Source organism: Myotis myotis, unplaced genomic scaffold (assembly GCF_014108235.1).
Source record: "Myotis myotis isolate mMyoMyo1 unplaced genomic scaffold, mMyoMyo1.p scaffold_m19_p_2, whole genome shotgun sequence".
Classification (NCBI taxonomy): domain Eukaryota; kingdom Metazoa; phylum Chordata; class Mammalia; order Chiroptera; family Vespertilionidae; genus Myotis; species Myotis myotis.
In genome coordinates, this window is record NW_023416324.1 from 110,914,729 (window position 1) to 110,942,607 (window position 27,879).

Sequence of the window (27,879 nt, forward strand, 5' to 3'; positions counted from 1 at the left end):
GCCGGGCACCCCACAGATCAGCCCTGATCACTGGCCAGGCCTAGGGACCATACCCATGCATGAATTTCTTGCATCGGGCCTCTAGTATATTTATAATGTAAATATAATGTAGATATGGGGAGAGACAGGGAGCTCGGAGAGAGAATAAAAGAGCAGATGTGGCTGTGCAAAAGAGCAACATTTTGTGGAAAATAACATCTGGATAACTGGGTGAAGGGTGTATGGGTTTTTTTTTTTTTTTTTTGTACTGCTCTTGCAGTTTTTCTGTAAATCTGACATTATGTCCAAATGAGTTTTTAAAATTTCTTTTCATTAGGTTAATATGGGGTTAGATATTTACCAAGCAGAGTATTACATTGGATTTGGTTGCTTAGGAGAAATACAGACTATACAGCCTCGGCTTATAAGGAACTTAAATCTAAGCAAACTTTTTTCTCTAGGGGTTACTCCAAAATGTCACAGTATAAAAAAAGTACCCCTTTTTATATTTGTCATAGGAGGTCTTTATTATGCTTCCTCTGGTAGGGGAAATGAAGCATTACGTTAAGTATGACAGGACATCCATAATTTTTTTCTAAATTTTTTTGGGGGTGGGGAGGAAATTGTGTTTCTCCTGGTGCATAATACTGAAAGATTTCAAGCTAACCTCCAGTGTTCTCTGTGTGTCATGGTAGGAAAAAACTTATCTGAGATTCAGAATTAATGTAGACTTACCCAAAGCTTTATCAAACTTCTATTTAAAGATAATTCAGACTGATAATGTGGCTCCCCACTTTTCTGTATATAGTTTAAACTGTCTTTTTTTTATTCATTACTGCTTCTTTCAGTCCCATACAATATTTTTCTCTTTGTAAGTGCCAAATTTCTCTTTAATTTTTTTCCAACATGTGTTTTTCCTTCACATTTTTCATTTGTTCTACAGTTTTCTCTATGCTTCCCTAATTTGTTTATTTCTATTGAGTTTTAGAGAGAGAGGAAATGAAGAGAGAAACATTGATGTGAGAATGGAACATCAATCGTCCGCCTTTTGCATGCCCTCCACCGAGGATCAAGCCCACAACCCAAGACATGTGCCCTGGCTGGGAATCAAGCCAGCAAGCTTTTGGTGCACAGGATGATGCCCAACCAACTGAGGCACACCAGCCAGGGCTTTTCTATGGCTTTTTAAAATATATATATATTTTTATTGATTTCAGAGAGAAAGAGGGAGAGAGAGCGAGATAGAAACATCAATGATAGAAACATTCATTGACCAGCTGCCTCCTGCACACCCCCTACTGGGGATCAAATTTGCCCCTGACCGGAATTGAACCCGGGACCCTTCAGTCCGCAGGCCGATGCTCCATTCATGGAGCCAAACTGGCTAGGGCATCTCTATGGCTTTTTAAGACAATCTCCCCTTTCTTAACCAAGCAAGCAGTCGTCTCCCTCTTCTCCTCCAGACTCATTATGCAGGGGAACCTTCTCCTTGTCTGTGTGGGGTTGCATGTAGCAGCATCCTCTATGTGCCAGCCATTTGCATGCATGGATTTCCTACCTAACTGTTCTCTTACTCTTGGTTATTTTTCTGAATAAGAACCATCCTTTTGTATGGTAAGCATGTATGCTAATGTTCTTTAGAGTCTAAAGTTTTCTTTTTCTCTTTGATCCTTCACTCTGCTCATCAGTTGCTGGCATGAAGCCTGGTGGTTTGTTTGTCTGTGTGAGTCTTGGGTATTCCGGTGCTCAGTATGCTCTTTGTGCTCAAAATTTTGCATGGAAGCAGTTTTTCATAGTGCAAGGTGTTTATGTAAAACCCAGGAGAAATTAAAACTTTTCATTTGCATTGATGGTTGGTCTTTCAGTGATTTTTAATATTTGAAATATATTTACTTCTATACTTTCTTCCATTTATATGTTCCCTTTATGCCTATATTTAGGAAACACAAGGAGTTGTTTCCTCTACATAATTTCCCCCTGTAGGATTTGCCTTTGCCAATTCTGAACTCAGAAGACCCAGGAAAGAGCAGAGCCCACAGCCACAAAGCAGGAATTTTACTTTTCATATAACACAGTGTGTTAGTGTTTATCCACAAAAGAGCTGTTTGTTTTCCTGTGAGTGGATGCTTGAGCATCTATGGGGGAGGGAGTGTTCCTGCTGGGGTGGAGGAGTGGGGAATTTATATTCTGTTTTCTCCTAGGATCTTTGCTGTGATCTGCATGTTTCTGTCACCCCCACCGCCCCTACAACCCAAAATTGTTATATATTGAAAATCTAATGTCCAAGATGATGGTGTTAAGGAGGTAGGTCTTTGGGAATTGATTAGATCATGAGAGCGGGACCCTCGTGAATGGGATTTGTAGACTCCAGAGAGCTAGTTTGACCTTTCTGCCATGTGAGGATATAGCAAGAAGTCTGAAACCCGAAAAAGGACCCTCGCCTGATCATGCTGACATCCTGACCCCAGACTAATAGCCTTCAGAACTACGAAAATAAATTTCTGTTCTTTGTAAGCTACCCGGTTTTGTATTTTGTTATAGCAGCCAAATGGACTAAGACAGTCTTTCATAAACAATAATCAAGAACACCCTCACACACCTGGGCAGTGTGGTTCAGTGGTTGAGCATCGACCTATGAACCAGGAGGTCATGGTTCAATTCCAAGTCGGCCCGTGCCTGGATTTCTGGCTAGATTCCCCAGTAGGTGGTGTGCAGGAGGCAACCAACCAATGATTCTCTCTCATCATTGATGTTTCTATCTCTTTCTCCCTATCTGAAATCAATAAAAATATATTAAAAAGATATATTTTTAAAAAAAGACCAAACAAACTTTGCCCTCCAGAATCAAAAACACTGTTCTGCCTTATTGCATAATTCAAATTATATTGATAATTGGGGAATTTTGGGGGGGTGGGGTGGGGGGAGGGATGTTTGTATACCAGGTAACACCTAGAAAAAAAGTTAGTTTTAAGAAAGAAATTAAAAAAGAATTAAAAAGAAATTAAATGTATGATCCATGATCAGTGTCTTTATAGATGATATGACTGCTCACTTATATCCATTATAATTACACTGCATCTAATTGGTGTCATTTGGACTGGCTTAAGGAGTAGTGGTGCTGTTTTCAGAACCGACTGTTTTCAGAAAAGCAGTTATAACATTTAGCAGTAAAAAAAATAAATAAATAAAATCCTGTTCAAAGGTAGAGGAGAAAGAAAGAAAGAAGAGCAAATTCACAAATGCTTCCTATTGGGGGATGTATTTTGGCAAAGTATTGCATCTTAATTATATTTGTGGGTATATGACTTCTGGGATCACTAACGTGATATTCACCTTTATTTGGTAGAACGGTGTAAGTAGTTTCCATTCCGGCATGGATGTGGTCAGTCACATGGCAGTGGAGTAACCAGATTCCAGGTGTTCTTGGGACCATTTCTAGGGTTTGGTATGTCCCAGGGAAAATGTCGAAGACATCAGAACTATAAACGCCCCTGTGCTTAATTAGAAAAATGACAACATTTATATGAAGTTTATTATATGTGAGAATTCAAATGTTTCATTGGCCAGCTCAGAGATATTAGACAAAAGGATTTGTTAAAAAAAAAAAAAAAAAAAAAAGCCCCTGTATATTTCTGTGTTTAATACAAACAGTGGGATATGTGGTCCTTGGATTTCTGCTAAAGCCTTGGCACTATGGCCTTCAGGTGAGTGTGGCGAAAAGAGGTCTGTCACCTCTTACACTTTAACAATGTTTTACTTTTTATTGGAGCCCTTGTGTTACACAAGGAAAAATTCCTACCCTCTCTGTTAACACTTCTATTCAAATGCCCTACCCAGGAATATATGAGCAGAACTCCATGAAAGTCCAGCAAAAACTGTAAATCCCAGGAGGAGTCCCAGATATAACAAAGACTGGTAATGGCAATTGAAACTGCCGTGTGCCACATTCTTAGAAAATAGTTATCTCTTGAAACTTTCAATTTTCCATGAGTCTCTCTGAGGAAATATTTTCTTCATTTGTATTAAAACATTGTCAAATTGAGCAAGAATAATGACCATGGCTGGCTCTTACCTTGTATTGGAAGCTGTGACCATGGAAATGCACGGAGTGCAAGTCTATCTCATTGCCCATTCCCATCAGGTACCAGTTGACTTCATCTCCCGCACGCATTGTGAGGCCTTGCAGGTTCCCAAACATTCTCCCATTAATAGCTGGGGAAGCACATGATTTTTATGTTAACTTCCAGGATATTTTAAACCAAGAAATCATAGAAAATATGATTGTGAGGTCAATGAGTGGGATCTTTTCTGAGGTACTAGAAGTTATTTCATGACAGATGAGGGAAATGAGTACTTTAAGGTCAATAATGTCACACTGCTATCTAGTCACTTAGCATCAAAAGCCTTAAGCCTGATTTGAGTTTATTTAAAAGGGAATGAGACTTTGGAATGAGGAGAGAAGTAAATAGATGATTTTGCTTTGAACAGGATTCTACCTCAAGTGAGACAGATGAGGTTCATTTCAAAATGAATAGTCTCCAAAATAATTGTATTTGAAAGGAAAGGGTTTTAGAATAATGTATCATACCATGCATTTTATTGCTTTCTATGAATTCATCATTGTCTTTGTTTACTTTCTCAGGGTGATCAGAGTATGTTTTGATGTTGTCATCTAAGTACCAAGATTCATTCTCATCAAAAACTAAAAACAGAAGTGAAAATTCCAGTTTCTTTATAGGATTGAATACTTTCAGGTAATGTCTCCGACAAACAATCAGTGGGCCAATTAATCCACTATAGAGATCCTGAAAAGAGCAAAAACTTCAGTCATCCTTGTGATATAGGTCAGGATTTGTTTGTTTGTTAATCCTCACCTGAGGATATTTTTTCCATTGATTTTTAGAGGAAGTGGAAGGGAGGAAGTGAGGAAGGGAGGAGGAGAAAGAGAAAAAGAAACATCAATTTGAGGAGACACATCGATTGGTTGCCTCCTGCACATGACTCACTGGAGCTGGGGAAGGAACCTGCAACCCAGCTACGCGCCTTTGGGAATCAAACCCGAGAGCCTTCAGTGCACGGGGCCGGCACTCTAATCACTGAGAAACAGCGGCCAGAGCTAGGTCAGGATATCAGAGAACTGGAGCGGAACCTATTGCCCATGACCTGAGGAATTTTGGAAGGACTGATTTAGGTAGTTAACTTTACCCAATGTGGTACAGTCAAGTCAGCAACTTTCTACTTGAAGCTGTTAAATTGGAACAATGGTGAGTTACAGGTAGGTGGTGTGGGTGCAGAGGCCAAATATTGACTCAGCTACTGAGCAGCAATTTAAAAGAACCCCAAATGAACAGTGTTGGTTTGCCTATTCCATAAGCCAAGCACTATGCCAGTCACTGAATTTCCAGAGATGAATCATATAAAGCCTTGCCCTGTAGGAATTCACTCTAGCCAGGGAAATAGAGGAGCAAAAGAAGGAACCCCTTGCTCTGTTGGAGGTATGTACAGTGCTAATGAACACAGGAGAGGAAGACCTCAGTTGACTTAAGCCTATGGAAAGTCTGGTTTGGCTGGGCATTAGTAGTGGTAGATTAGTTCCTGAAGGACCTTTGTGTTGTATCATGTTCAGGAATTTTAGATTTTGTCTTGTGGGACATAGGTGGCCACTGAAACATTGAACATGGAATGGCAGCGTATTTGCATTTTAGCCCAGTCATCCTGATGGTGGAGTGAAGGAAGGCTTGGAGGGGGAAGATACTGGAGACTAGGAAGCCATTGCATTGTGGAAGCAAATTACAAGGACCTGATCTATGGAGATGGAGAAAAGGAATGGGCTGAGGCCTATGTATGTGAATTCCTTGGTGAAGCTAAGAGAATGCATTCGATACTTTATATCCAGGGTTCTAGCTTGAACAACTGAGTAGATTGGGTGCTTTGATGCTATCTAGTATAACAGGAAATACAGGAGAAGGTGGAGAAAGATCTCAATTTCCACTTTAAAGTTGCTGAGTTTCCAGTGCCTATGGGACATGCTGATGGAGATGATCAGTCGACAGGTGTATAGACAAATCTGGAACTCAGGAGGAAGATTAGAACTAGAGATTTAATTCTACAAAATAATTTGGGGACCTGTTCTGATTTGTCATTGTTGAGTGTTTTGTTGGCTTTGGAATATTTAGTCAAATAGCAGTATTAGTTGTGCTGTCATTGGTGAGGTCAGCATTTTAAACCATGTAATAATAGAGCTCTGAAATCACAGACATCAGTGTTTTGTGTTTATGTATTCTGATGTGAAAGGGAAATAAAAACTGTATTGATTAATATTTAAATCTGTGTTACCCAGAATCAGCAGTCATAGATGTATCCTTAAACACAAACAAAAAGAAACCAAAGTGAATTGCAGAGTCACTTACTCCCCTGGGAATTTACTGTAGAACTGGCCTACAGAAACTAACCTCATCTTCCTTCAGCTCTGTGCCTGTTTTGGGACTTTTCACAGAACACAGATGATGTAAGTTTACCTTAACTTGATCTACAGTTGAATAGTAGGCCCATGGAATACAAGCAGAATCCTCACTTCCAGCTCCAGATCTTTCTGGGATTTTCCATATGTAAGTGTGAGTTTCACCTAAATTAATCAAGTATTGATGCATCCAGTTATATTCAGTATATATACATATATATACACACACACACATACACACACATATGTACATATGTACAGTGGGGCCTTGCCTTAAGGAGTTTAATTTGTTCCGTGACGGAGCTCGTAACTCAAATTACTCGTATGTCAAATCATAAAGTGAACGAGTGAGACACGTGATGCTGGGCTGATGTTGTGGCGTTCACTGTGACGTTCGCTGCGCCAACTGGCGGTGGGGTATCTGAAGCTGGCTCGTAACCTGAATTTTAGCTCGCAACTCAAAGCAAAAAATCGGCCGAGAGCCTGCTCATATCTCGAAAAACTTGTTAGTCGGGACACTCGTAAGTCAAGGCCCCACTGTATGTATATACAGGCTTAGTCTTAAGAACCAGTGACCCAGAAACCGGAAATGTGAAGGAAATTAGATTTAAAAAGTAGTGGTACTCAAAATTGTTTTCAGAAATTTAGTTTTAGGATAAACTGTAAGATACACATTTCTATCTTCTTTGTCAGTTATGAATTAACTGGACTTGGCATGCATGCAGTATCACAATAGCCAGAAGAGGGTGAAATAGGGCCCAAACATTGAACCAGACCCTCATAGGTTTTCCCCTCCTAGTTTTGGTTTTCAGGAGATAACGGCAAGCCTCCGCACAGTGCCCGGACACCACCAGACAAGCCTGAGCTCAGAGGCTGGAGTGGGTACAGAAAGCCAAATGAACTCCACTGAGCCCTACAGGTGGCCAGAACCAAAATCTGCCCCTAGCCACACACCAGGTCCTCGCAGACGGTATGCAGAAGCAAGCGTGCCTAGATCTCACCCAGTCAGACCCTGCCAACTTGGATTTTCTTTATACTTTCTCTCACCCTTCCCATCTTTACCCTAGATAACTTAGATCCAAGAGCCCTTTAATTAGAATTAATATGTATAGCTCCTTTCTAACCTCATTTAAAATTTGCTCTAAGCCCTTGTCTGAGAGAGACTGAGTCTTCCCCCCTGTCTCCCTGTCTGGCTGCCTGCCTAATGAATAAGTCTATTTTTTTCTGGGATAACTGTTGCCTTGGACTTTGGCCTCTCTGTGCTCAAAGGACATCAAATTCCTTGATGTTGTTTGGTAAAAGTGGCAATTCCAATATCCCAACTTGAGGAAACGTTGCAACAGATCTCTTCTTAGCTTGAAGTGTGTTTCTCTACTACACTGTCCTCATCCCCACCGAGCTAGCACCTGCCCCAGTCTCCTGTGTCTGTGTGTCTGGGCCACACCATGTGACTCCCTCGCTTCACCATGGCCTTCCTTTTCTCCTTTTGTAGCTATCCTCAGTGATTTCACGATACCTGGGGAAGAGCCATCAGACCTTGATCTCATAGGTCACTGACCTCTCTAGTTTGTCCCATTCTGTCTGTCATACTATACACTGTGTGGTCACAACTCTGTCACACACAGGACCGTACCCTGTACCTTGACACTCTAAAGATGGTCAGTTGCTCCACTCTCCTGTCTTGTGAAGGCTTCTACCCTGGTCCATTTGTGCTGTGTTCTCTAGCCGATCTCTGCTCCCAGTCACCCAGGGCTTCCTGTACAGCTGCTCACAGGACCTTGACTTTCAGCCATGAAGGGCACTGTAAACTCCATGTATGTAGTAGACCTCACTATTACTTATTCATTCTGTCAGACTTTAATTGGCCAGAGTCTAACAAACCTTTATTAGGGAATCAAGCAAGACATGACGGATGGTCTCAAGGGATGTGATAAGCTAGTTTCTTTTTCCTTAAGCCCTCCATCTTTTCTGTCTCTATGTCCTCACCCTTTTCATAAGAAGACTATTTTACTGAGAATAAAGCATAGATTTACCTCCAGAATATATTGTCCCTTCATCTATACTTATTTTCATGAGCTGAATAATGGCATTTCCTTCTCCATTTCCACCACAATCTGCTGTCACCAGGTGCCTAATGCCCAACCTTGGCACTGACTGGACTCCTCCTCCTTCCCTAACCTTCTATAATGCCCAGCCTTTCAGCAGGTCCTCTTAACACCAGCTTTAAAATAAAACCAGAGCCGAAACCGGTTTGGCTCAGTGGATAGAGCGTCGGCCTGCGGACTGAAGGGTCCCAGGTTCGATTCCGGTCAAGGGCATGTGCCTGGGTTGTGGGCATATCCCCAGTAGGAGATGTGCAGGAGGCAGCTGATCGATGTTTCTCTCTCATCGATGTTTCTAACTCTCTCTCTCCCTTCCTCTCTGTAAAGAATCAATAAAATATATTAAAAAAAAAATAAAAAAATAAAAATAAAACCAGAATGTGACAACTTACCATTTCCGCCATTTCTAAGCTGGTCCAAGACTCATTTACTTACCCAGATTATCACTAAAACCCTCTAACTCAGCGGTTCTCAACCTGTGGGTCGTGACCCTTTGGGGGTCGAACGACCCTTTCACAGGGGTCGCCTAAGACCATCGGAAAACACACATATAATTACATATTGTTTTTGTGATTAATCACTATGCTTTAATTATGTTCAATTTGTAACAATGAAAATACATCCTGCATATCAGATATTTACATTATGATTCATAACAATAGCAAAATTACAGTTATGAAGTAGCAACGAAAATAATTTTATGGTTGGGGGTCACCACAACATCGCGGCATTAGGAAGGTTGAGAACCACTGCTCTAACCAATCCTTGCTTCTTCCCTTGTCCCCTACAGTCACTGCCACACACTAGCCAGACAGTCCTTTTAAAAGTGTTCATAGGATCATCATTTTCCAGTTCAAACCCTTGTAGGGTTTTTAGGATAAAATCTAAGGTCCTGACTATGACCTCTTAGGTCCCTTAGCATCTCACCTCTTCCATCTCTCCCTTTTGCTCTGCTGGCCTCTGATCTCCTCACTGTTCCTCAGACATACCAAGTCCCCTCCCATCTTGGGACCTAGAATGCTCTTCTCACACAACTCTTCCCAACTAAGTGGATTGTTATTTCTCATAACTTAAATGTCTTCACCAGTGGCAACTCCTCAGAGAAGCCCTTCTGATCACCCTACCTAAAATAGTGCCATTGTTACTTATTCTCTCTCATCTGCCTTAATTTTATAATTATTATTTTGGTTAATCCTCACCCAAGGACATTTTTCCATTGATTTTAAAATTTTTATTATTATTTTTTTTTGAGAGAGAGTGGGAGAGGGAGAGACAGAGAGAGAAACATCGATGTGAGGGAGACACAGTGATTGGTTGCATTCTGCACACCCCAACCAGGACCTGGATCAAGCTTGCTACTGAGGTATGTGCCCTTGACTGGAATCAAACCCGGGACCCTTCAACCCACAGGCCAACACTCTATCCATTGAGCCAAACCAGTTAGGGCTCATCTGCCTTAACATTTTTATATATTGTTTATCTCCTAGGAAGACTGTGAGGATCATGAGGGCAGGGCTTTTCATTTCTACTCCCATATATAGTAATTTATTGTTTCTCACTTGATATACAGTTGCACGTATACAAAACAGAGTTGATTCTTTATTATGATTTATTGTGTTATTTTCCATATGAACATCTGTAAACCTACTTCTGCCCCACCCTGTATTTGGGAACTGCTAAATTACTGAGAAATGGCTCTTCCCTAAGAGCCAACTTCACAACTAATAGATGAAAAATACAGTTCCTATGAAAGAAAATACACCCCTGAATTTAAGTTATTTTGGCTTTTACTCTGTTAAACATTTATTGAGTTCTTAAACATTTCAGATAGTGGGTTAGAGTTAGATACCAGAGATTTAAAATTTCAAGTGGCAGCCTCTGTCCTTAGGATCCTATCCTCAGACACAGGCAGGAGAACATTCAGCCACGTTCAAGGTGATCAGTGTTGTCTGGGGTGTGTTCTAGCTGCGTGGAGAGAGACCATCTCTTCTGGCTCAAACCTGAGTGTCTATGGATGCCCAACACCATCAGATTTCTTCCTCAGTGCTGTGCATTTTTTTTAGTAGGTGAATGCAATCATACACACACATGCAGACACATTTCTCTGTGCCCCCTCTTGACCACCTCCTTCACTTTCTCAAGCAACAATCATTTGGAAGGAATATCTTCCTGACAAGTAATTTGTGGAGAAGCTGTAAAATCTATCGCACACCTCCACCCCATGAGTACCTGGGAAGGTTGGAGTAACAGTAGCACTCTCCGTTTTCACCCCATGGGCATGTATTGAGTAGGGCCTTGTAGCCATGTTTTTAAAGATAATAGTCACTTTGTCTCCAACATCTGCATGAAGTTGTGGACCTGGCAAGAGTGAAGAGGAAGAGTGGCTTATATGCTGTCAGATCAGAAGTTCTAACTCAGAAATAAAAACACAGATTGGATAATTTAGCATTAAGGCCCTAGTCCAGTGATGGTGAACCTTTTGAGCTCGGCATGTCAGCATTTTGAAAAACCCTAACTTAACTCTGGTGCCGTGTCACATATAGAAATTTTTTGATATTTGCAACCATAGTAAAACACTTATATTTTTGGTATTTATTTTATATATTTAAATGCCATTTAACAAAGAAAAATCAAAAAAATGAGTTTGCGTGTCACCTCTGACACGCGTGTCATAGGTTCGCCATCACTGCCCTAGTCTGTTTTACCTCCTGTGGCTCCGTGCTGTATTACTATTGGATTATACCTCATTCCAAAGGATTCAGAATAAAAACACTAGTATGGCTGCAATCTCTTATTTTATCTCCAGGCCTGGGGAAGTTTGGGCCTGAAAGCCCCCTGCAGTTTAATGGCCTAATCCTGGTGAATCACTGTGACTCATCCCTGGCCTGGAGTCCTGATCTCAGGATTTGGACTTCCAGAATTTCCTGGGCGTGAATTAATAACTGCAGGCAGTCCTGCATTTGAAAGGATGGGTGGGACTACCCCGCCTTCTCTCCTCTCCAGCCAATCGTAGCTTGTTTTCTGTCTGGGAGAATTTCTGTGAACCAGCAACACTGCATTCTCCCTGGGGTATCTTTCTCTGAGGCTGAGGATAACCAAGCCCCAGAGAGCTCTGTTAGTGTGGAAACACAGTGGGGTTGGGAGTGGTGTCCCTTATACTTGACGATTTTCAAGGAAATTCCCAAGACCAGTGTTAGTCAAGTTCTTAAACATTGTGTCTTAAAATGATTCCTAAAAAATTGAAGAGATCTTTTCTCCCTGCTGTGTGCACAGTAACACGTTTTTCTTTCCCTATCTCCTTATCTATATATAAATTTCTCCCCTTTGGAGTTAATCATTTACATCTGAATTTTAAAAGTAAATAGCTATGATTTTTTTTTTTTTGAGGGATGGGAGAATAATGGAGAATTTGATTAAGAATTTCATTAGAAAGTAAGTTCTAGGAATTTCACCCAAACTATAAGCATCAGTTTAATAAACACCAAATATATACAATTTCATTAGTATATGGGATAATATATTGCTTTTGACACAGTATTTTATTATGCCATATTTATAGGCTTCTCATTTTTATTGAGTGACATTTTATTTTTTAAAGATCTAATTGGCTTTATTAAGAGATTCATTAATTTGGCAGCCTCCCATATAGCAACTGGAACTCTCCTATTTTTATTTAAATAACTGATACATGAACCAAGAAAATGAAACTCCTAGACATGGACCATCACCACCTGCAGCAGCACATCACTTGCCCACACCTGGTGAACTGTAGCTGTTAGAGTACCTAGAATGCCCAGATGTTCTTCTTCAGCTTTTCTCTCCACTGGAACTTGGAATGTGCCATCAGTGTATTGCCGATACACAACTTTCTTGTATTTTGAGCCTATGTAAAATTCTTCCTTATCTAAAAATGCATTATTCGAAACACTTAAAAAAAACACACACACAACTAAGTTAGTATTTGTTTTAGTGAAAGTGGAAGTTGAGTTTTAAGTTTTGAACAAACATACAATTTTTACTTAAGTAATTGTGCTAGTTTTCAATACCACTCTCCCATTCCCGCAAGACTTTAAAAATAGACATGGGTGGTAGGAAGTGCACCTAGGCAGAGTGGAGCCTGGATTCTACCACTAAAATGATCCCCAGCTAGTCATTTCTCATTGGAGTCTTGGTTTCTTCTCCTCTGAAATGAGGTATTAGAGGAGGCCATATCCAAGGTTTATTTATTGCTCTAAAACTGTATGGGTCCAGATTTCACCACTGACATGTTCCCTGGATACTACAATGTTTCTAGTCTATAGGAACTGAAGTAGCCATGTTTTTCTAGATATTTCCTTTACCTAAAGTTTTTATTGACTCCTAATGGCTCCTGTGGCCTTTTGACTGTTTTACCCCATTCACTGAAATAACCTTTTACTCCTTTACATCACAAATCATAATCACCATCACAGTCAAACTGCCCAGGTAACCACTGTCCAGATATATGTTATGAACCAGATCTGAATACATGCCCACTCCCATCTGTCCAGTCATACCACAAAGGGCTGGTGCATTATGTGGGAGATAATAGAGGGGACAGAACAAAAGGAATAACCACAGTGTGGTTGAAGCTGCTCTAAATGGAATGGTTCTGCAGCTCCAACCACCACCCTTAGCTAACATCTATTCAAACTGAACTTATTTTTTTCAGTCCCATGATTTCTTTCAAAAGGTACCCAGCCCCAGCAGAGGGAGCCATGATTTACTTGTTACTGGTGGTTTTGAACCGTATTTTCCTGTAACTTCTTCGAGGGCAGAGACCATATCTGTAATACTGCCCTCAATTTAAAGTTTTCTTTCATACATACTAGTCATAGCTTTAAAAATGTGAAATAACTGATTAATAGACTAGTAACAAAATCTTTGGAGAAAATATAACATAAATAGCAAATAGTTGATAGAGAAAATAATACTTTAGCTCTGAACTGAGACATTAATTGTGGTGTAAGTTTGAAAATCAGTGACAAGATAAGGGCACATGAATGTAAGAAGACAGTCCAATAGAAAAGAAACGTGAATAACTACAAATGGAAAATTGCCTGTGAGAAAATTGAAACTGAAATTAATGAGAAGGATGCCTAGGAAGCATTTTGTTGTTATTCTTATTTAACACAACTTTATTTTACTGCAATTTAACATAATTCTGCCTTCTTGAAAGAGAAACTAAAAAATTGGGAATCTGCCTAGAGAATTACCTTTGCTCTTGTAAACGATGCAGCTCCTTTTCCCATTCCCTGCTTGGAGAGTAATCCCATTCCACCTCCACCGCGGCAATGAAGTAGGTCCGCTCTCCCAGGTATAGGTTTGGATTCTCAGACAGCTGCCTGCGTTGGCTCACAGTATATTTTTGCTTCATGCCACCGGTGTAGTGATCAGTTGTGAGGCACTCAACATCGAAAGTCCCTTGAAAGGTAAATGAGAAAGCATGTCACTCCTTTGCTCATTACCTTCCGTGGTTCCTCACTTTACTCAAAATCAATACCAAAGTCCTTACTGTGGCCTGGGTTACATCAGCTGGCTTCCCACACCTCTGATCATGTGGCCTACTACTCATGCTACCCAAGCCACATGTCAAGGGTTTGCCTGCCTCAAGGCATTTGCATTTGCTATTTTCTCTGTATCTGAACTTGTGTAATGAATGAAGGAAAGGTTGCCCTGGACCTGTCTTACCTTTTAGTGGCACATAAGGAACAACAACAACAAAAAGCCTGAAACAAGTTATCATTTTTTCATTTTTTTTTGTTTGTTTTACTCATTCAGAGCAAGACCTGTGGGAATCTCTGAATTTGCATGGCTATGGTTCTAGTATAAGTTATTTAATTGCAAAGAATTGACAAATGAACACTACATCTAGGCTATAGAAAAATGATGAGAAGTTTAGGTAAAGAACCTTTAGTGAGTCTTCTAGTGTCTAGTCTGATTTGACAGTGTAACAGGGAATAAAAAATTTATACTACTCTGGCTAACCATAGAATAGAACTAAAATAAGAACCAAAAAGGAGATTAAAAAAGGTGGCAGAGTAAGTGGAAGCTACACTTACAGTCTCCCAGGAATAAACTGGAAGTACAACTAAAATACCGAAAAACCACCCTGAAAAATCAATTGAAGACTAGCTGGAGAGAACCATGATAACCAAGGATGGAAAGTGGAGACCCCATAGAGACTAGTAGGAACTGCTGGCCAAGCTCCCACAGACAGCAGCTGAAGGCCTGGAGGGATATCTCAACTGTGGGAGGTTCCTACTGAGAACCCTGGGTTCTAAACCTGAAGCTGGGCATGATAACCCTGAGAATCAAAACTGATAAAAGTGCCCACTGAATGTCTGGCTGTGAAAAGCAGTAGGGTTACTGTCCACCAGTGAGAGATGGCTGGAAATGCAGGCACTCTCTTAAAGGGAAAAAAAAAAAAAAATTGTGTGCAGACACGCACCTTGGGCTCTGGCAGAGGGAGGGCAGAGAAGACTGGAGCTATGTGAGGAGAGTACAGGGTTGGGGGCTCTGGGATTGGAGCTCAAAGGGCAACCACCCTGCTTTCCTGTGCTGAGTCATTCCATCACACTGTGGGAGGACCTTTGCTATCCAGGTGGTTTTTGCCTGAAGAGAAGGCAGTTACTCCTATTGGAAGAACTGTGGTCCATAGCCTGAGGCTAATCAAACTGTAAATTGGACTGAAAGCAGAGGCAGATCTCTGGAGGCTTTGAGTGTTTGCCTGATTTCCTTCTGGGCCTGGGGCTAGGAAAAGCAGACCCTGGTGCACATCTTGGTTATTTCCAAAGGTACCCAGCCCCAGCAGAGGGAGCCATAAGCTATAGATTTTTGATAGCCCAAACAGGATACTAAGGGCCACTCAGAAACAGTGTCTGCACTAGAGATTGGGAATCATAGCAGATCAACCTAATACATGACACAAACCCAAATAGGTAGTAAAATGGGGAGACAAAAAACAAACAAACAAACAAAAACTTCAAATAAAAGAACAAGAGAATTCTCAAGAAGAGGTAAACAAAATGGAGATAAGAAATTTATCTGATATGGAGTTCAGCATAATGATGGCAAAGAAGCTCAACAGCATGAGAAAAGATTTAGTAACTATGAAAAAATACCAGAAAGAGATAAAGAATGACATAGCACTAATAACACATTGTAAGGAAGACACAGCAGATTAGCAGAAGCCAAGAATTAGATCAGTGAATTAGAAGACAGATAGGAAAAAATCACTCAATCAAAAAGAAAAAACAAACAAACAAAGAAAAGAACCAAAAAGTAAAGGACCAAAAATAAGAGAAAAAAAAACAATTAAAAAATAGGAGGACAGCTTAAGGGAGCTGTGAGACACCATGAAATGTAACAATATTCACATTATAGGAGTGCCAGAGGAGAAGAAAGCAAGCAGGAGATAGGGAACATCTTTGAAGAAATAATGGGAGAAAACTTCCCTAACCAAGTGAAGGAAACAGTCACGCAAGTCCAGGAGGCATAGAGGGTACCAAGCAGGAAGAACCCAAACAAGTTCTCACCCAGACACATCATAATTAAAATGCCAAAAATTAAAGACAAAGAATTTTAAAGGCAGCAAGAGAAAATCAATTTGTTACTTACAAAGGAGCTCGGATAAGGCTGTCAGCTGATTTCTCATCAGAAACTCTACAGGCCAGAAAAGAATGGCATGAAGTATTCAAGGCAATGAAAAGAAAGGATCTGAAACCAAGATTACTATATCCAGCAAGGCTATCATTTAAAATAGATGGTGAAATAAAGAGGTTCCCAGACAAAAAGATGGCTAAAGGAGTTTACCACCACCAAAAAGGCACTGTAGAAATGCTAATGAGAAGAAGAAATATACCAGAGAGAAACATACTAGGCATACAGAATTAAAATGACAAGAAATAAGTACCTATCAATAATAACCTTAAATGTAAATGTATTAAATGCTCCAATCAAAAGATATAGAGTAGCTGAATGGATACAAAACCGTGACCCAATTCTATGCTGTCTACAAGAGACCCACTTCAGAACAAAAGACTCATACAGGATGAGAGTGAAGGGATGGGAAAAATTTTCTATGCAAATGGAAATATAAAAAACCTGGGGTAGTGCCAGAACCGGTTTGGCTCAGTGGATAGAGCATCGGCCTGTAGACTGAAGGGTCCCAGGTTCGATTCCGGTCGGGGGCATGTGCCTTGGTTGCGGGCACATACCCCATGGGGGGCGTGCAGGAGGCAGCTGATCGGTGTTTCTCTCTCATCGATGTTTCTGGCTCTCTATCCCTCTCCCTTCCTCTCTGTAAAAAAATCAATAAAATATATTTAAAAAAAAAATTTAAAAAAACAAAACCCAAAAAAACACCTGGGGTAGTAATACTCATATCTGACAAAATAGACTTCAAAATGAAGGCCATCACAAGAGACAACAAAGGTCACTATATAATAATAAAGGGATTGATTCAACAAGAGAATATAACGCTGGTAAATATATATGCACCCAATATAGGAACACCTAAATGTGTAAAAAAACAAAACAAACCCACAACTTCTAGAAGATATTATGGGAGAGATCAACAGCAATACAGTCATAGTGAGGGACGTTAACACTCTGCTGATTTCACTGGATAGAGCTTCCAGATTAAAAACTAACAAGGAAACAGTGACTCTAAATGACACAGTGGATCAGATGGATTTAATTGACATTTGTAGAACATTTCACTCCAAAGCAGCAGAATATACATCCTTCTCAAGTGCACATGAGATAGATCTCATGTTAGGACATAAAACAAGTCTCTACAAATTCAAGGAGACTTAAATCATATCAAGTATCTTCTTAGATCATAATGGAATGAAACTAGAAATCAACTACAGTAAAAACACCCCAAAACATTCAAACACATGGAGGCTAACTAGCATGTTATTAAACAATGAATGAGTTACTAATGAGATCAGAAAGAAATAAAAAAAACTTCCTGGAAACAAATGAAAATGAACACATAACAATCCAAAATCTCTGGGACACAGCAAATGTATTCCTGAGAGGGAACTTCATAGCACTACAGGCCTACCTCAAAAAACAAGAAAAATTAATAATAAACTATTTAACCCTACAACTGAAAGAATTAGAGAACAACAAGAAAATCCCAGAGTAAGTAGAAGGAAGGAAATAAAGATTAGAGCAGAAATAAATGACATAGAGATTAAAAAACAAACAAACCCACAAACAATACAAAATATCAATGAAACCAAGAACTAGTTCTTTGAAAAAAAAATAAACAAGATTGATGAACTATTAGCCAGATTCATCAAGAAGCAAAGAGATGGAGAAACCAAGATGGCGGCATAGGTAAATACTGGAAATAGCTGCCTCGCAAAACCACTTAAAAATACAACTAAAAGACAAAACAGACATCATCCAGAACTGCAGGAAGGCTGGCTGAGTGAAAATTCTACAACTAGAAGGAAAGAGAAAAGCACACTGAGACTTAGAGGAGGTACTGAGGTGCACGTGGAAAGGCCTGGCAACTGAGGACATGGTTGTCTTTTTCAATCAGGAGGGAGTCTCAAGCTCCCGACTGCTCTGAACTCCAGTTCCAGGCAAGACTCTGGGGACCCAGACTCATATGGGGAGAAACTGGACTGTCTGGCATTGGTCGGAACTCAAGGGCGGCTTTCTCTCAGAGGTGCTTGCAGCAATTACCGAGGGACACTGAGACGCTGGGCCTCTTAGGGTAGGACTGAGGATCAGCCATAGCTGTTTGCTCCACCCTGTTGATTCCCTGAGACCCCGCCCCACCCAAGCTGTGTGCAGAGGCTTTTGCATATGAAAGGCCTGTCCCTTTGCAATCTGAAAATTACCTAACAAACTTCAGCTGGGTCAGAGAGACCCAGAACATCCAAAAGAAGGCCCAAGGCCCCACAGCAGCTTGCATTGCTTCACAGCTGGGCCTCATCTGGGCACCTCCAAACCCCAAACAAAGAAGAGGGATCTGCAGATCTCTCCATAGCTCCTGCTGGGTAGCCTCAGGAAGAGGCTAAATTAGCACCTCCTTAGAGATCCAAGAGCCAGTGTACCCAGTGGTCAGAGTGGGACCATCCGGATTACAACTCCTCAGATCCATAAGGGACACACTCAGGGGGCTGACTCAGTGAGCACCAAGACCCACTGAAGCAATTCTTGCCCCAGAAAGGTGTCTCCAGCACAGAAGTTCTCCCACTACAGACACAGCTAATTCTCATAGCCAATTGGTCTGGAGGTCAATTTCTCCCAGTGATACCTACAACAATCAAGGTTTAACTACAACAAGACTGTGCACAATGCCCACAAAGGGGTGCACCAAGAGTGTCCACCTCAGGTAATTGGGGAGGCTGAGCCACTGGGCCCTATAGGACACCTAGCACAGAAGGCTACTCTATCAACACAGGGAAGCATAAAAAATGCGGAGACAAAGAAACAGGTCACAAATAACAGAAATGGAGGAAAGCAAACTACAGGATATAGAGTTCAAAACCACACTTGAAAGGTTTTTCAAGAATTTTCTAGAAACCACTGATAAATTTAGTGAGACCCTCGAGGTTATGAAAACGGACCAACTAGAAATTAAGCATACACTGACTGAAATAAAGGATATTATGCAGAGTTCCAACAGCAGACTAGAGGATCGCAACAATCAAGTCAAAGATTTGAAATACGAAGAAGCTAAAAACACCCAACCGGAAAAGCAAAAAAATCCAAAAATATGAAGATAGTGTAAGGAGCCTCTGGGACAACTTTAAGCGTACCAATATCCGAATTATCTGGGTGCCAGAAGAAGAGCAAGAGCAAGATACTGAAAACCTATTTGAAGAAATAATGACAGAAAACTTCCCCTACCTGGTGAAAGAAATAGACTTATAAGTCCAGGAAGCACACAGAACCCCAAACAAAAGGAATCCAAAGAGGACCACACCAAGACACATCATAATTAAAATGCCAAGAGCAAAAGACAAAGAGACAATCTTAAAAGCAGCAAGAGAAAGACAGTCAGTTACCTACAAGGGAGTACTCATAGACTGTCAGCTGATTTCTCAACAGAAACTATGCAGGCCAGAAGGTAGTGGCAAGAAATATTCAAAGTGATGAATAGCAAGAACCTACAACCAAGATTACTTTACCCAGCAAAGGTATCATTCAGAATTGAAGGTCAGGTAAAGATCTTCACAGATAAGAAAAAGCTAAAGGAGTTCATCACCACCAAACCAGTATTATATGAAGTGCTGAAAGGTATCCTTTAAGAAGAGGAAGAAGAAGAAAAAGGTAAAGATACAAATTATGAACAACAAATACACATCTATCAACAAGTGACTCTAAAAATCAAGTGAATAAATAATCTGATGAACAGAATAAACTGGTGAATATAATAGAATCAGGGGCATAGAAAGGGAGTGGACTGACTATTCTCAAAAATCGTACACCTATGGATGAGGACAGTGGGGGGTGGGGTAAGGGCAGAGGGTGGGGTGGGAACCAGGTGGAGGGTAGCTATGAGGGGGGGGAAGAGGAACAACTCTAATAATCTGGACAATAAAGATTTAATTTAAAAAAAAAAGAAGCAAAGAGAGATGACCCCCCCCCCAAAAAAAAACCCCAATCAGAAACGAAGGTGGAGAAGTAACACCTGACACCACAGAAATACAAAGGATTGTAAGAAAATACTATGAACAACTATATGCCAATAAGTTGGACAATGTGAAGGAAATGGACAAATTCCTAGAAAAATACAGTCTCCCAAAACTAAATCAGGAAGAATCAGAAAACCTGAATAGGCCAATAACAACTGATGAAATATAAGCCGTAATAAAAAAACTCCCAGATGGCTTCACAGGGCAGTGAGAGTTTTACCAAACTTTCAAAAGAAGAAATAACATCTCTGCTCCTTAAACTATTTGAAAAAAGTGTAAGAGAAAGGAACACTTTCAAGCTCTTTTTTATGAGGCTAACTTTATCCTAATTCCAAATCCAGATAAAGACACTATAAAGAAAGAAAATTATAGGCCAATATCCTCGATGAACATAGATGCTAAAATCCTCAACAACATATTAGAAAAGCAGGTCCAGCAACATATTTTAAAAAATCATACACCATGACCAACTGGGATTTATTCCAGGGATGCAAGGCTGGTACAATAGTCTCAAATCAATAAACGTGATACATTACAGAAAAAAATTGAAAGACAAAAATCACATGATCATATCAATAGATGCAGAAAAGCATTCAACAAAATCCAACACCCAGTTTTGATAAAAATGTTCAGCAAAGTGGAAGTAGAGGGATCATATCTCAACAGAATAAAGGCCATATATGACAAACCTACAGTCAACATCTTACTCAATGGGCAAAAATTAAAACTATTTCCCTTAAGAACAGAAAAAAGACAGGGATGCCCACTCTCACCACTCTTATTCAACATAATACTGGAAGTCCTAGCCCCACAGTGATCAGACAAGAAGAAGAAATAAAAGGCATCCAAATTGGAAAGGAGGAAGTAAAACTGTCTTTATTCAAGGATGGCATGATATTGTACATAGAAGACCCTAAAGACTCCACCCAAAAGCTACTAGATCTAATAAATGAATTTGGCAATGTAGCAAGTTACAAAATTAACACCCAGAAATCAATGGCATTTTTATACACCAATAATGAATTCTCAGAAACTAAATAAACAATGCCCTTTATCATTGCAACAAAAACATTAAGATATTTAGGAATAAACTTAACCAGGGAGGTAAAAGACTTGTACTCAACTACTGGGCATTGAAAAAAGAGATAGAGATATAATCAAGTGGAAGAATATACCATGTTCATGAATAGGTAGAATTAACATCATTAAAATGTCCATCCTACCCAAAACAATCTACAGATTCAATGCAATCCCTATTAAAATACCAACAGCATATTTCACAGATCTAGAATACTCCAAAAATTTATATGGAAAAAAAGAAGATCCCAAAGAGCCTCAGCAATCTTGAGAAAGAAGAACAAATTTGGATAGATCACAATACCAGATATTAAGTTTTACTACAAAGCCACTGTACTCAAAACAGCCTGGTACTGGCACATGAACAGGGATATAGAACAATGATACAGAACAAAGACCCCAGAAATTGACCCAAGCCATTACACTCAATTTATATTTGACAAAGAAGGCAAGAATATACAATGGAGTCAAGAAAGTCTTCAATAAATGGTATTGGGAAAATTGGACAGACACATGCAAAAAAAAAGAAATTAGACCACTAACTTACATCATACACAAGAATAAACTCAAAATGGATAAAAGACTTAAGTGTAAGCCATGGAACCATAAAAACCCTAGAAAAAACCAAAGGCAGCAAAATCTCAGACATCTCTTTTAGTAACATGTTTATAGATACATTTCCTATGGCAAAGGAAACCAAGGAGAAAATAAACTAATGGAAGTACATCAAAATAAAATGAAACCATCAACAAAATGAAAAGGGAACCCATTCTATAGGAGGACATATTTGGCAAACATAAAGCTGATATTCAAAATATAAAAGGAACTCATACAAGTTAACAAAAGAAAGACAAAAAATCCAATTAAAAAATAAGAAAAGAACCTAAATAGACACTTCTCCAAAGCAGACATACAGATGGCCAAGAGACAATGAAAAATGCTCAAAGCCACTGACCATCAGAGAGATGCAAAATATAATGACAATGAGGTATCAGTCAGCTCATACCTGACAGAAAATTACCATCAACCAATCAACAAGTGACAAGTGCTGATGAGGATGTGGAGAAAAGGGAACACTAGTACATTGCTGGTGGGAAAACAGTATGCAGTTCTCTCAAAAAATTAAATATGGAATGCCATTTGACCCAGTGATCCCAATTCTAAGAATATATCCTAAGAGACCTGAAACACCTATCAGAAAGAATGTATTTACCCCAATGTTCATAGCAGCACAATTTACAATAGCTAACATCTGGTACTGGCACAAGAACAGCCCAAGTGCCCATCAGTAGATGAGTGGATAAAAAAGCTGTGGTACATTTACACAATGGAATACTATGCAACAGTAAAAAAGAAGGATCTCTTACCCTTTAAGACAGCATGGATGGACCTGGAGAGTATTATGCTAAGTGAAAAAAGCAAGTCAGAGAAAGATAAGTATCATATGATCTCATGTGTGGAATCTAATGAAAACAATAAACTGATGAAAAAAAATAGGTCTAGAGACATGGAAGTATAGAACAGACTGTGGAATCTCAGAGGGAAGGTGGGAGAGGGTGGTAGGTAGGAGGAGGGCAACCTAAGAACTTGCATATATGCATAACCTATGGACACAGATAATAAGGTGGTGAAGTCCTGGGGTAGGGTGTCAGGGAAGGCTAGAATGGTTCAAGGGGGAAAAAAGGGACATTTGTAATCCTTTCAACAATAAAGATTTAATTAAAAAATAAGAATGAACAAGAAAAACATTAAAAAATCTATATAAAGCAACCCATATTAATCTGAGTAAGTGTTAAACCCAATTTACTACTGTGACCTGATTTTTCTCTTGAAACTAGTGCTTACATGTTAAAAGTTTTAAAATATACTTTATAGTTCAGGATTTTCCATTCCTATGCAAACTTAGGAAGCAGCCTGGTCTCAACACCCAGCTGATGCCAACCACTCAATCATAGGAACTCAGCAGACAAAAAGACCAGATAGCCAACTCAAGAATGGTCACCATAAAGATCCATATCAAAGCCTATGGGAAGACGCCCTTTACATCCTACGCATCATACATGTTCACAGTTTTCTCCTCCCTCTTTCAGTCCTATAGAATTTGTTAGATTGACCAGAGTTGTTAAGATAGGCTTTGGGACAAAAGTCCCCATCTCCTTGAGAAAGAAGAACAAAGTAGGTGGGATCTCAACACCAGATATCAAGCTGTATTACAAAGCCACTGTTCTCAAAACTGCCTGGTACTGGCACAAGAACATATAGATCAATGAAATAGAATAGAGAACCCAGAAATCGACCGAAACCACTATGCTCAATTAATATTCGACAAAGGAGGCATGAACATACAATGGAGTCAAGACAGCCTCTTCAATAAATGGTGTAGGAAAATTGGACAGATACATGCAAAAATAAATGAAACTAGACCACCAACTTACACCATACACAAAAATAAACTCAAAATGGATAAAGGACTTAAACATAAGATGGGAAACCATAAAAATACTAGAGGAATCCACAGGCAGCAAAATCTCAGACATATGCTGAAGGAATTTCTTCACTGATACTGCTCCTAGGGCAATGGAAACTAAAGAGAAAATAAACAAATGGGACTACATCAAAATAAAAAGCTTTTGTACAGCAAAAGAAACCATCAACAAAACAACAAGAAACCCCACTGCATGGGAGAACATATTTGCAAATGTTATCACCAATAAGGGTTTAATCTCCAACATTTACAGGGAACTCATACAACTTAACAAAAGGAAGATAAACAACCCAATCAAAAAATGGGCAACAGACCTAAATAGGCACTTTTTGAAAGAAGACAGAAGAAAGGCCAAAAGACATATGAAAACATGCTCAAAGTCACTAATCATCTGAGAGATGCAAATTAAAACGACAATGCAATACCATCTCACACCTGTCAGAATGGCTATTATCAACAAATCAATAAAGGACTAGTGCTAGCAAGCATGTGGAGAAAAAGGAACCCTCATGCACTGCTGGTGGGAATGCAGACGGGTGCAGCCACTGTGGAGAACAGTATGGAGTTTCCTCAAAAAACTAAAAATAGAAATCCCATTTGACCCCTTGATCCCACTTCTAGGAATATATCCCAAGAAACTAGAAACACCAGTTAGGAAGGATATATGCACCCCTATGTTCATAGTGGCACAACTCACCATAGCTAAGATTTGGAAACAGCCTAAGTGCCCATCAATAGATGAGTGGATTAAAAAACTGTGGTACATCTACACAATGAAATACTATGCTGCGTTAAAAAAGAAGGAATTCTTACCATTTGCAACAGCATGGATGGAACTGGAGAGCATTATGCTAAGTGAAATAAGCCAGTCAGAGTAAGATAAATATCACATGATCTCACTCATTTGTGGAATGTAATGAACAACATAAACTGATGAACAAAAACAGATCCAGGGACAGAGAAGCACCGATCAGATCAAACCTCAGAAGGAAGGTAGGGGAGGGTGGGTGTAAGGGGGAGAGATCAACCAAAGGACTTACATGCAAGCATATAGGCCTAACCAATGGACACAGACAACAGGGGGGTGAGGGCATGAGTCGGCGGGATAGGGGGTAATGGACACATATTTTTTTTTTTTAACCAAGAATGTTAAATAGTTGGAAACTGTAAATCTTCTAAAATGTGGTAGGCACTTTCAGAGAAATATTGCAAATTATCCTACCATATTTCTTTTCTAATACCAACAATATATGACATGATGAAAAATACCAAGAAGACTCAACTAATTATTCAGTCAAAGTCACCATGTCAGGGTTCAACTTAGGTACACAGTGAGTTTTGTCCAAGATGTTCCTGACACATGAAGCTTCCAGTTGAATTTCAGAAATGTTAACAAAAGTATCTTCCTTTTTTGCCTGTGAATGTTTGAGTATTGCTGTATTGTTGGCTTATATCCACTACAGACACTGGTTCTAGGCCAGCCCAAGGGTCTTCAAGCATTGAAGGTTTGAAATAACTTTCCAACTCATTAGACATTCTTTTTTCTCTACCACACCCTGATCCAAAAGGTGTAGATGTCCTTGGGGAACCCTGGGGGTGGGCCTGCTGCCCTGGGGAGTAGCCGAATTGCTGCTGGGACCCCGCGGGGGACCTGGAGTAGGAGCCAGGGTAGCCGCCAGGGGACAGAGACCCGAACCAGCCCCCGGGGAAGCTGCCACCATGTCGCCGAGAGTGGCTGTTCCCATAGGGCCTACACTGGGGCCCGAACGACAGCGACAATGTGTGATGCAGTCTCCCGTACCCGTCCCGAGGGGAGGGAGGCCGCAGCCCGCCTCCGCCCCGGGTACCCCGGTAGCTGCTCCTGCTGCTCCAATCTCCTACCCCCAGGCCAGGGTAAGGAGGAGTCGGGGTTCGGAAGTTCTGTTGGTGCATGTCGGCAGAGGAAGGCCTCACTCCCGCGTCCCCGGAACTGTCCTATACCAGTTGATTTTAATCCTATCAATTTTCGGTAATGGACACATATGTAATAACTTAATCAATAAAGAAATTTAAAAAAAAGTCCCCATCTTCTCAAGGAGCCAATATTTAAATAAATATAGTGCTTTCTTTTTCACCAGCACCTTTCTCACAAGTTTGGCTTTTGTTGCATTAAGAAGCTAAACCTGAGTTTGGTTACACCAGCTATCTTTAAAAGAACCATAGTAAAAAAGTAGAATGTGTTAAGGATTCTGCTTTGTGGAAATGGGAGACATCCCCGTCTATTCTTTTGTCACTCACTTCCGTCCCACCCACAAACAGGAAGTGGGCCTGTTTGGCATATAGCAGGGAGTTGCCTAGTTCTTGCTCTTCCAAGGGAAGGAATGGTACTTGGGAAGCTTGGGGAAGGGATGAGTTTATCACCCACCACAGAATTATAAATCAAAACCTCAGGAATTGATCCAATAGAGACTTGTCTTGACTTTAAAGAAATACACCTTCAGTATCAGGCTGCATGGTGAGTGTGAGACTTGTTTGAGGGAAGAGGTTTGCTGTGTCCCTCCTTTCTTCTCTTGACAGATACGTGTTTCCTGAGAAGTAAATCCCATGTACATCAGCCTCATTTCCAGCACTGAATAAATACCACGTGACCAAATCTCCTTTGCTCATATTGAGACCAGGCTGATTCCCATACATAAATCCATTCATGGCTGTAAAAGGTGAAAAACAACATTTTGAAAGTGGTTTACCTCATGTCCTACTACATGACAACCTCCTAGACTTTCCAGAGCCAACTTTATTTAATTTTTAAAAGACCCATTCTGACCTCTCTACTCCTTTCTGTGTCAGCAGTGGCTTTGCAATTTCTTGATGTTCCCTCGAGAGCAGAAAGGAGCAGAGCTAAATGCAGTGTTCTCAGAGTTCTGTGCCCTAGGAATCTTACTGTTCTTCCAAGCTAGCCACTTTTCAGTTCTCTCAAGGGTCATATTGTGAACACCTAAGTATATGAGAAATACCACCTCTTCCTGGGCACTGTAGACTGGGAATGGGTTTGTTGTTCTAGATGGAAAATTCTATGATTTCTCTTGAATTAATAGGGCAGAGTATTTGCAGGAAGTTTTCTCTCACTGCTGTTTTTGATAGATCATATCTTTGGCTCCTCCAGAATGCAAAAATGCTAAATCAAAAGTATTATTTTAAAGATTGTGAGTAATGTAACTAGTATCAATCCAATTTTTAAAAAAATCTATAAAACAACTTTACATTTTTTTCTTCTTGCTACAATCATTTTCACATGTTGTTTATTAGTGGTGTGGTGGTTTTTTTTTTTTTTTTTTTTTTTTTTTTAAAAAAAAAAACAATTAGCTCACTATTTCTGAACCCTAACTGCATTTTAGAATTACACTGGGAGCTAAAAATAAATCTGATGCCAGATTTCAATTAAATAAAAACCTCTGGAGCAGTGGTTCTCAACCTTCCTAATGCCACGATCCTTTAATACAGTTCCTCATGTTGTGGTGACCCCCAACCATAAAATTATTTTCGTTGCTACTTCATAACTGTAATTTTGCTACTGTTATAAATCATAATGTAAATATCTGATATGCAGGATGTATTTTCATTGTTATAAATTGAACATAATTAAAGCATAGTGATTAATCACAAAAACAATATGTAATTATATATGTGTTTCCCGATGTTCTTAGGCGACCCCTGTGAAAGGGTTGTTTGACCCCCAAAGGGGTCGTGACCCATAGGTTGAGAACCAATGCTCTGGAGGTTGTCCTGAGCATTTAAAAAATAGCTTTAATAGTTTTTAAAAGCTCCCAGTTGATTCTAATGTGTAGTCAAGGGTGAGAATTATTGAAGTTTATTAAGAGCAGAGACCATATCTTTCTTCATATTAAATAATACAATGAGCCTGTCATTCTTAAGCCACAGATGAGAAAAGCATCTAATCAGCAGTTGTCAAAACTTGAACATAGATCAGAATCACCTGGAGGGTGTGTTAAGCATAGATTGCTGTCCCCACACCCAGAATTTATGATTCAGTAGGTCAGGGTTGGGGTCTAAGAATTTGCATTTCTAAGAAACCCTGCATGATGCTGATCACAT

General features: G+C 39.9%; 2 protein-coding genes across 5 annotated transcripts in view; both read right to left on the reverse strand.

Moving 5' to 3' along the window:
• The window catches only part of LOC118675148 (ceruloplasmin), a 101,985-nt gene that overhangs the window by 19,346 nt on the left and 54,760 nt on the right, over positions 1-27,879 (reverse strand). For 2 of the 4 annotated variants that reach the window (XM_036347360.1, XM_036347361.1), the window contains exons 11-18: positions 26,262-26,474; positions 13,776-13,983; positions 12,326-12,468; positions 10,771-10,899; positions 6,498-6,604; positions 4,568-4,784; positions 4,052-4,191; positions 3,313-3,475 (exon numbers count right to left, since the gene is read on the reverse strand). In XM_036347360.1, the coding sequence (XP_036203253.1) occupies positions 3,313-3,475; positions 4,052-4,191; positions 4,568-4,784; positions 6,498-6,604; positions 10,771-10,899; positions 12,326-12,468; positions 13,776-13,983; positions 26,262-26,474 (1,320 nt within the window). Of the gene's footprint in view, positions 1-2,569; positions 2,753-3,312; positions 3,476-4,051; positions 4,192-4,567; positions 4,785-6,497; positions 6,605-10,770; positions 10,900-12,325; positions 12,469-13,775; positions 13,984-26,261; positions 26,475-27,879 lie in introns of those variants that run through there. The other 2 variants (XM_036347359.1, XR_004973817.1) reach the window with 2 other exon arrangements.
• LOC118675151 (M-phase-specific PLK1-interacting protein-like) lies at positions 25,136-26,238 on the reverse strand. Its single transcript, XM_036347366.1, has one exon. It carries the CDS (start codon positions 25,717-25,719, stop codon positions 25,177-25,179), a length of 543 nt encoding a protein of 180 aa, XP_036203259.1. The 5' UTR covers positions 25,720-26,238; the 3' UTR covers positions 25,136-25,176.

What these genes read in the sequence shown, in the direction of transcription:
- LOC118675151 (XM_036347366.1), bottom strand. Translation starts at nt 25,719, where the DNA reads ATGCACCAACAGAACTTCCGAACCCCGACTCCTCCTTACCCTGGCCTG.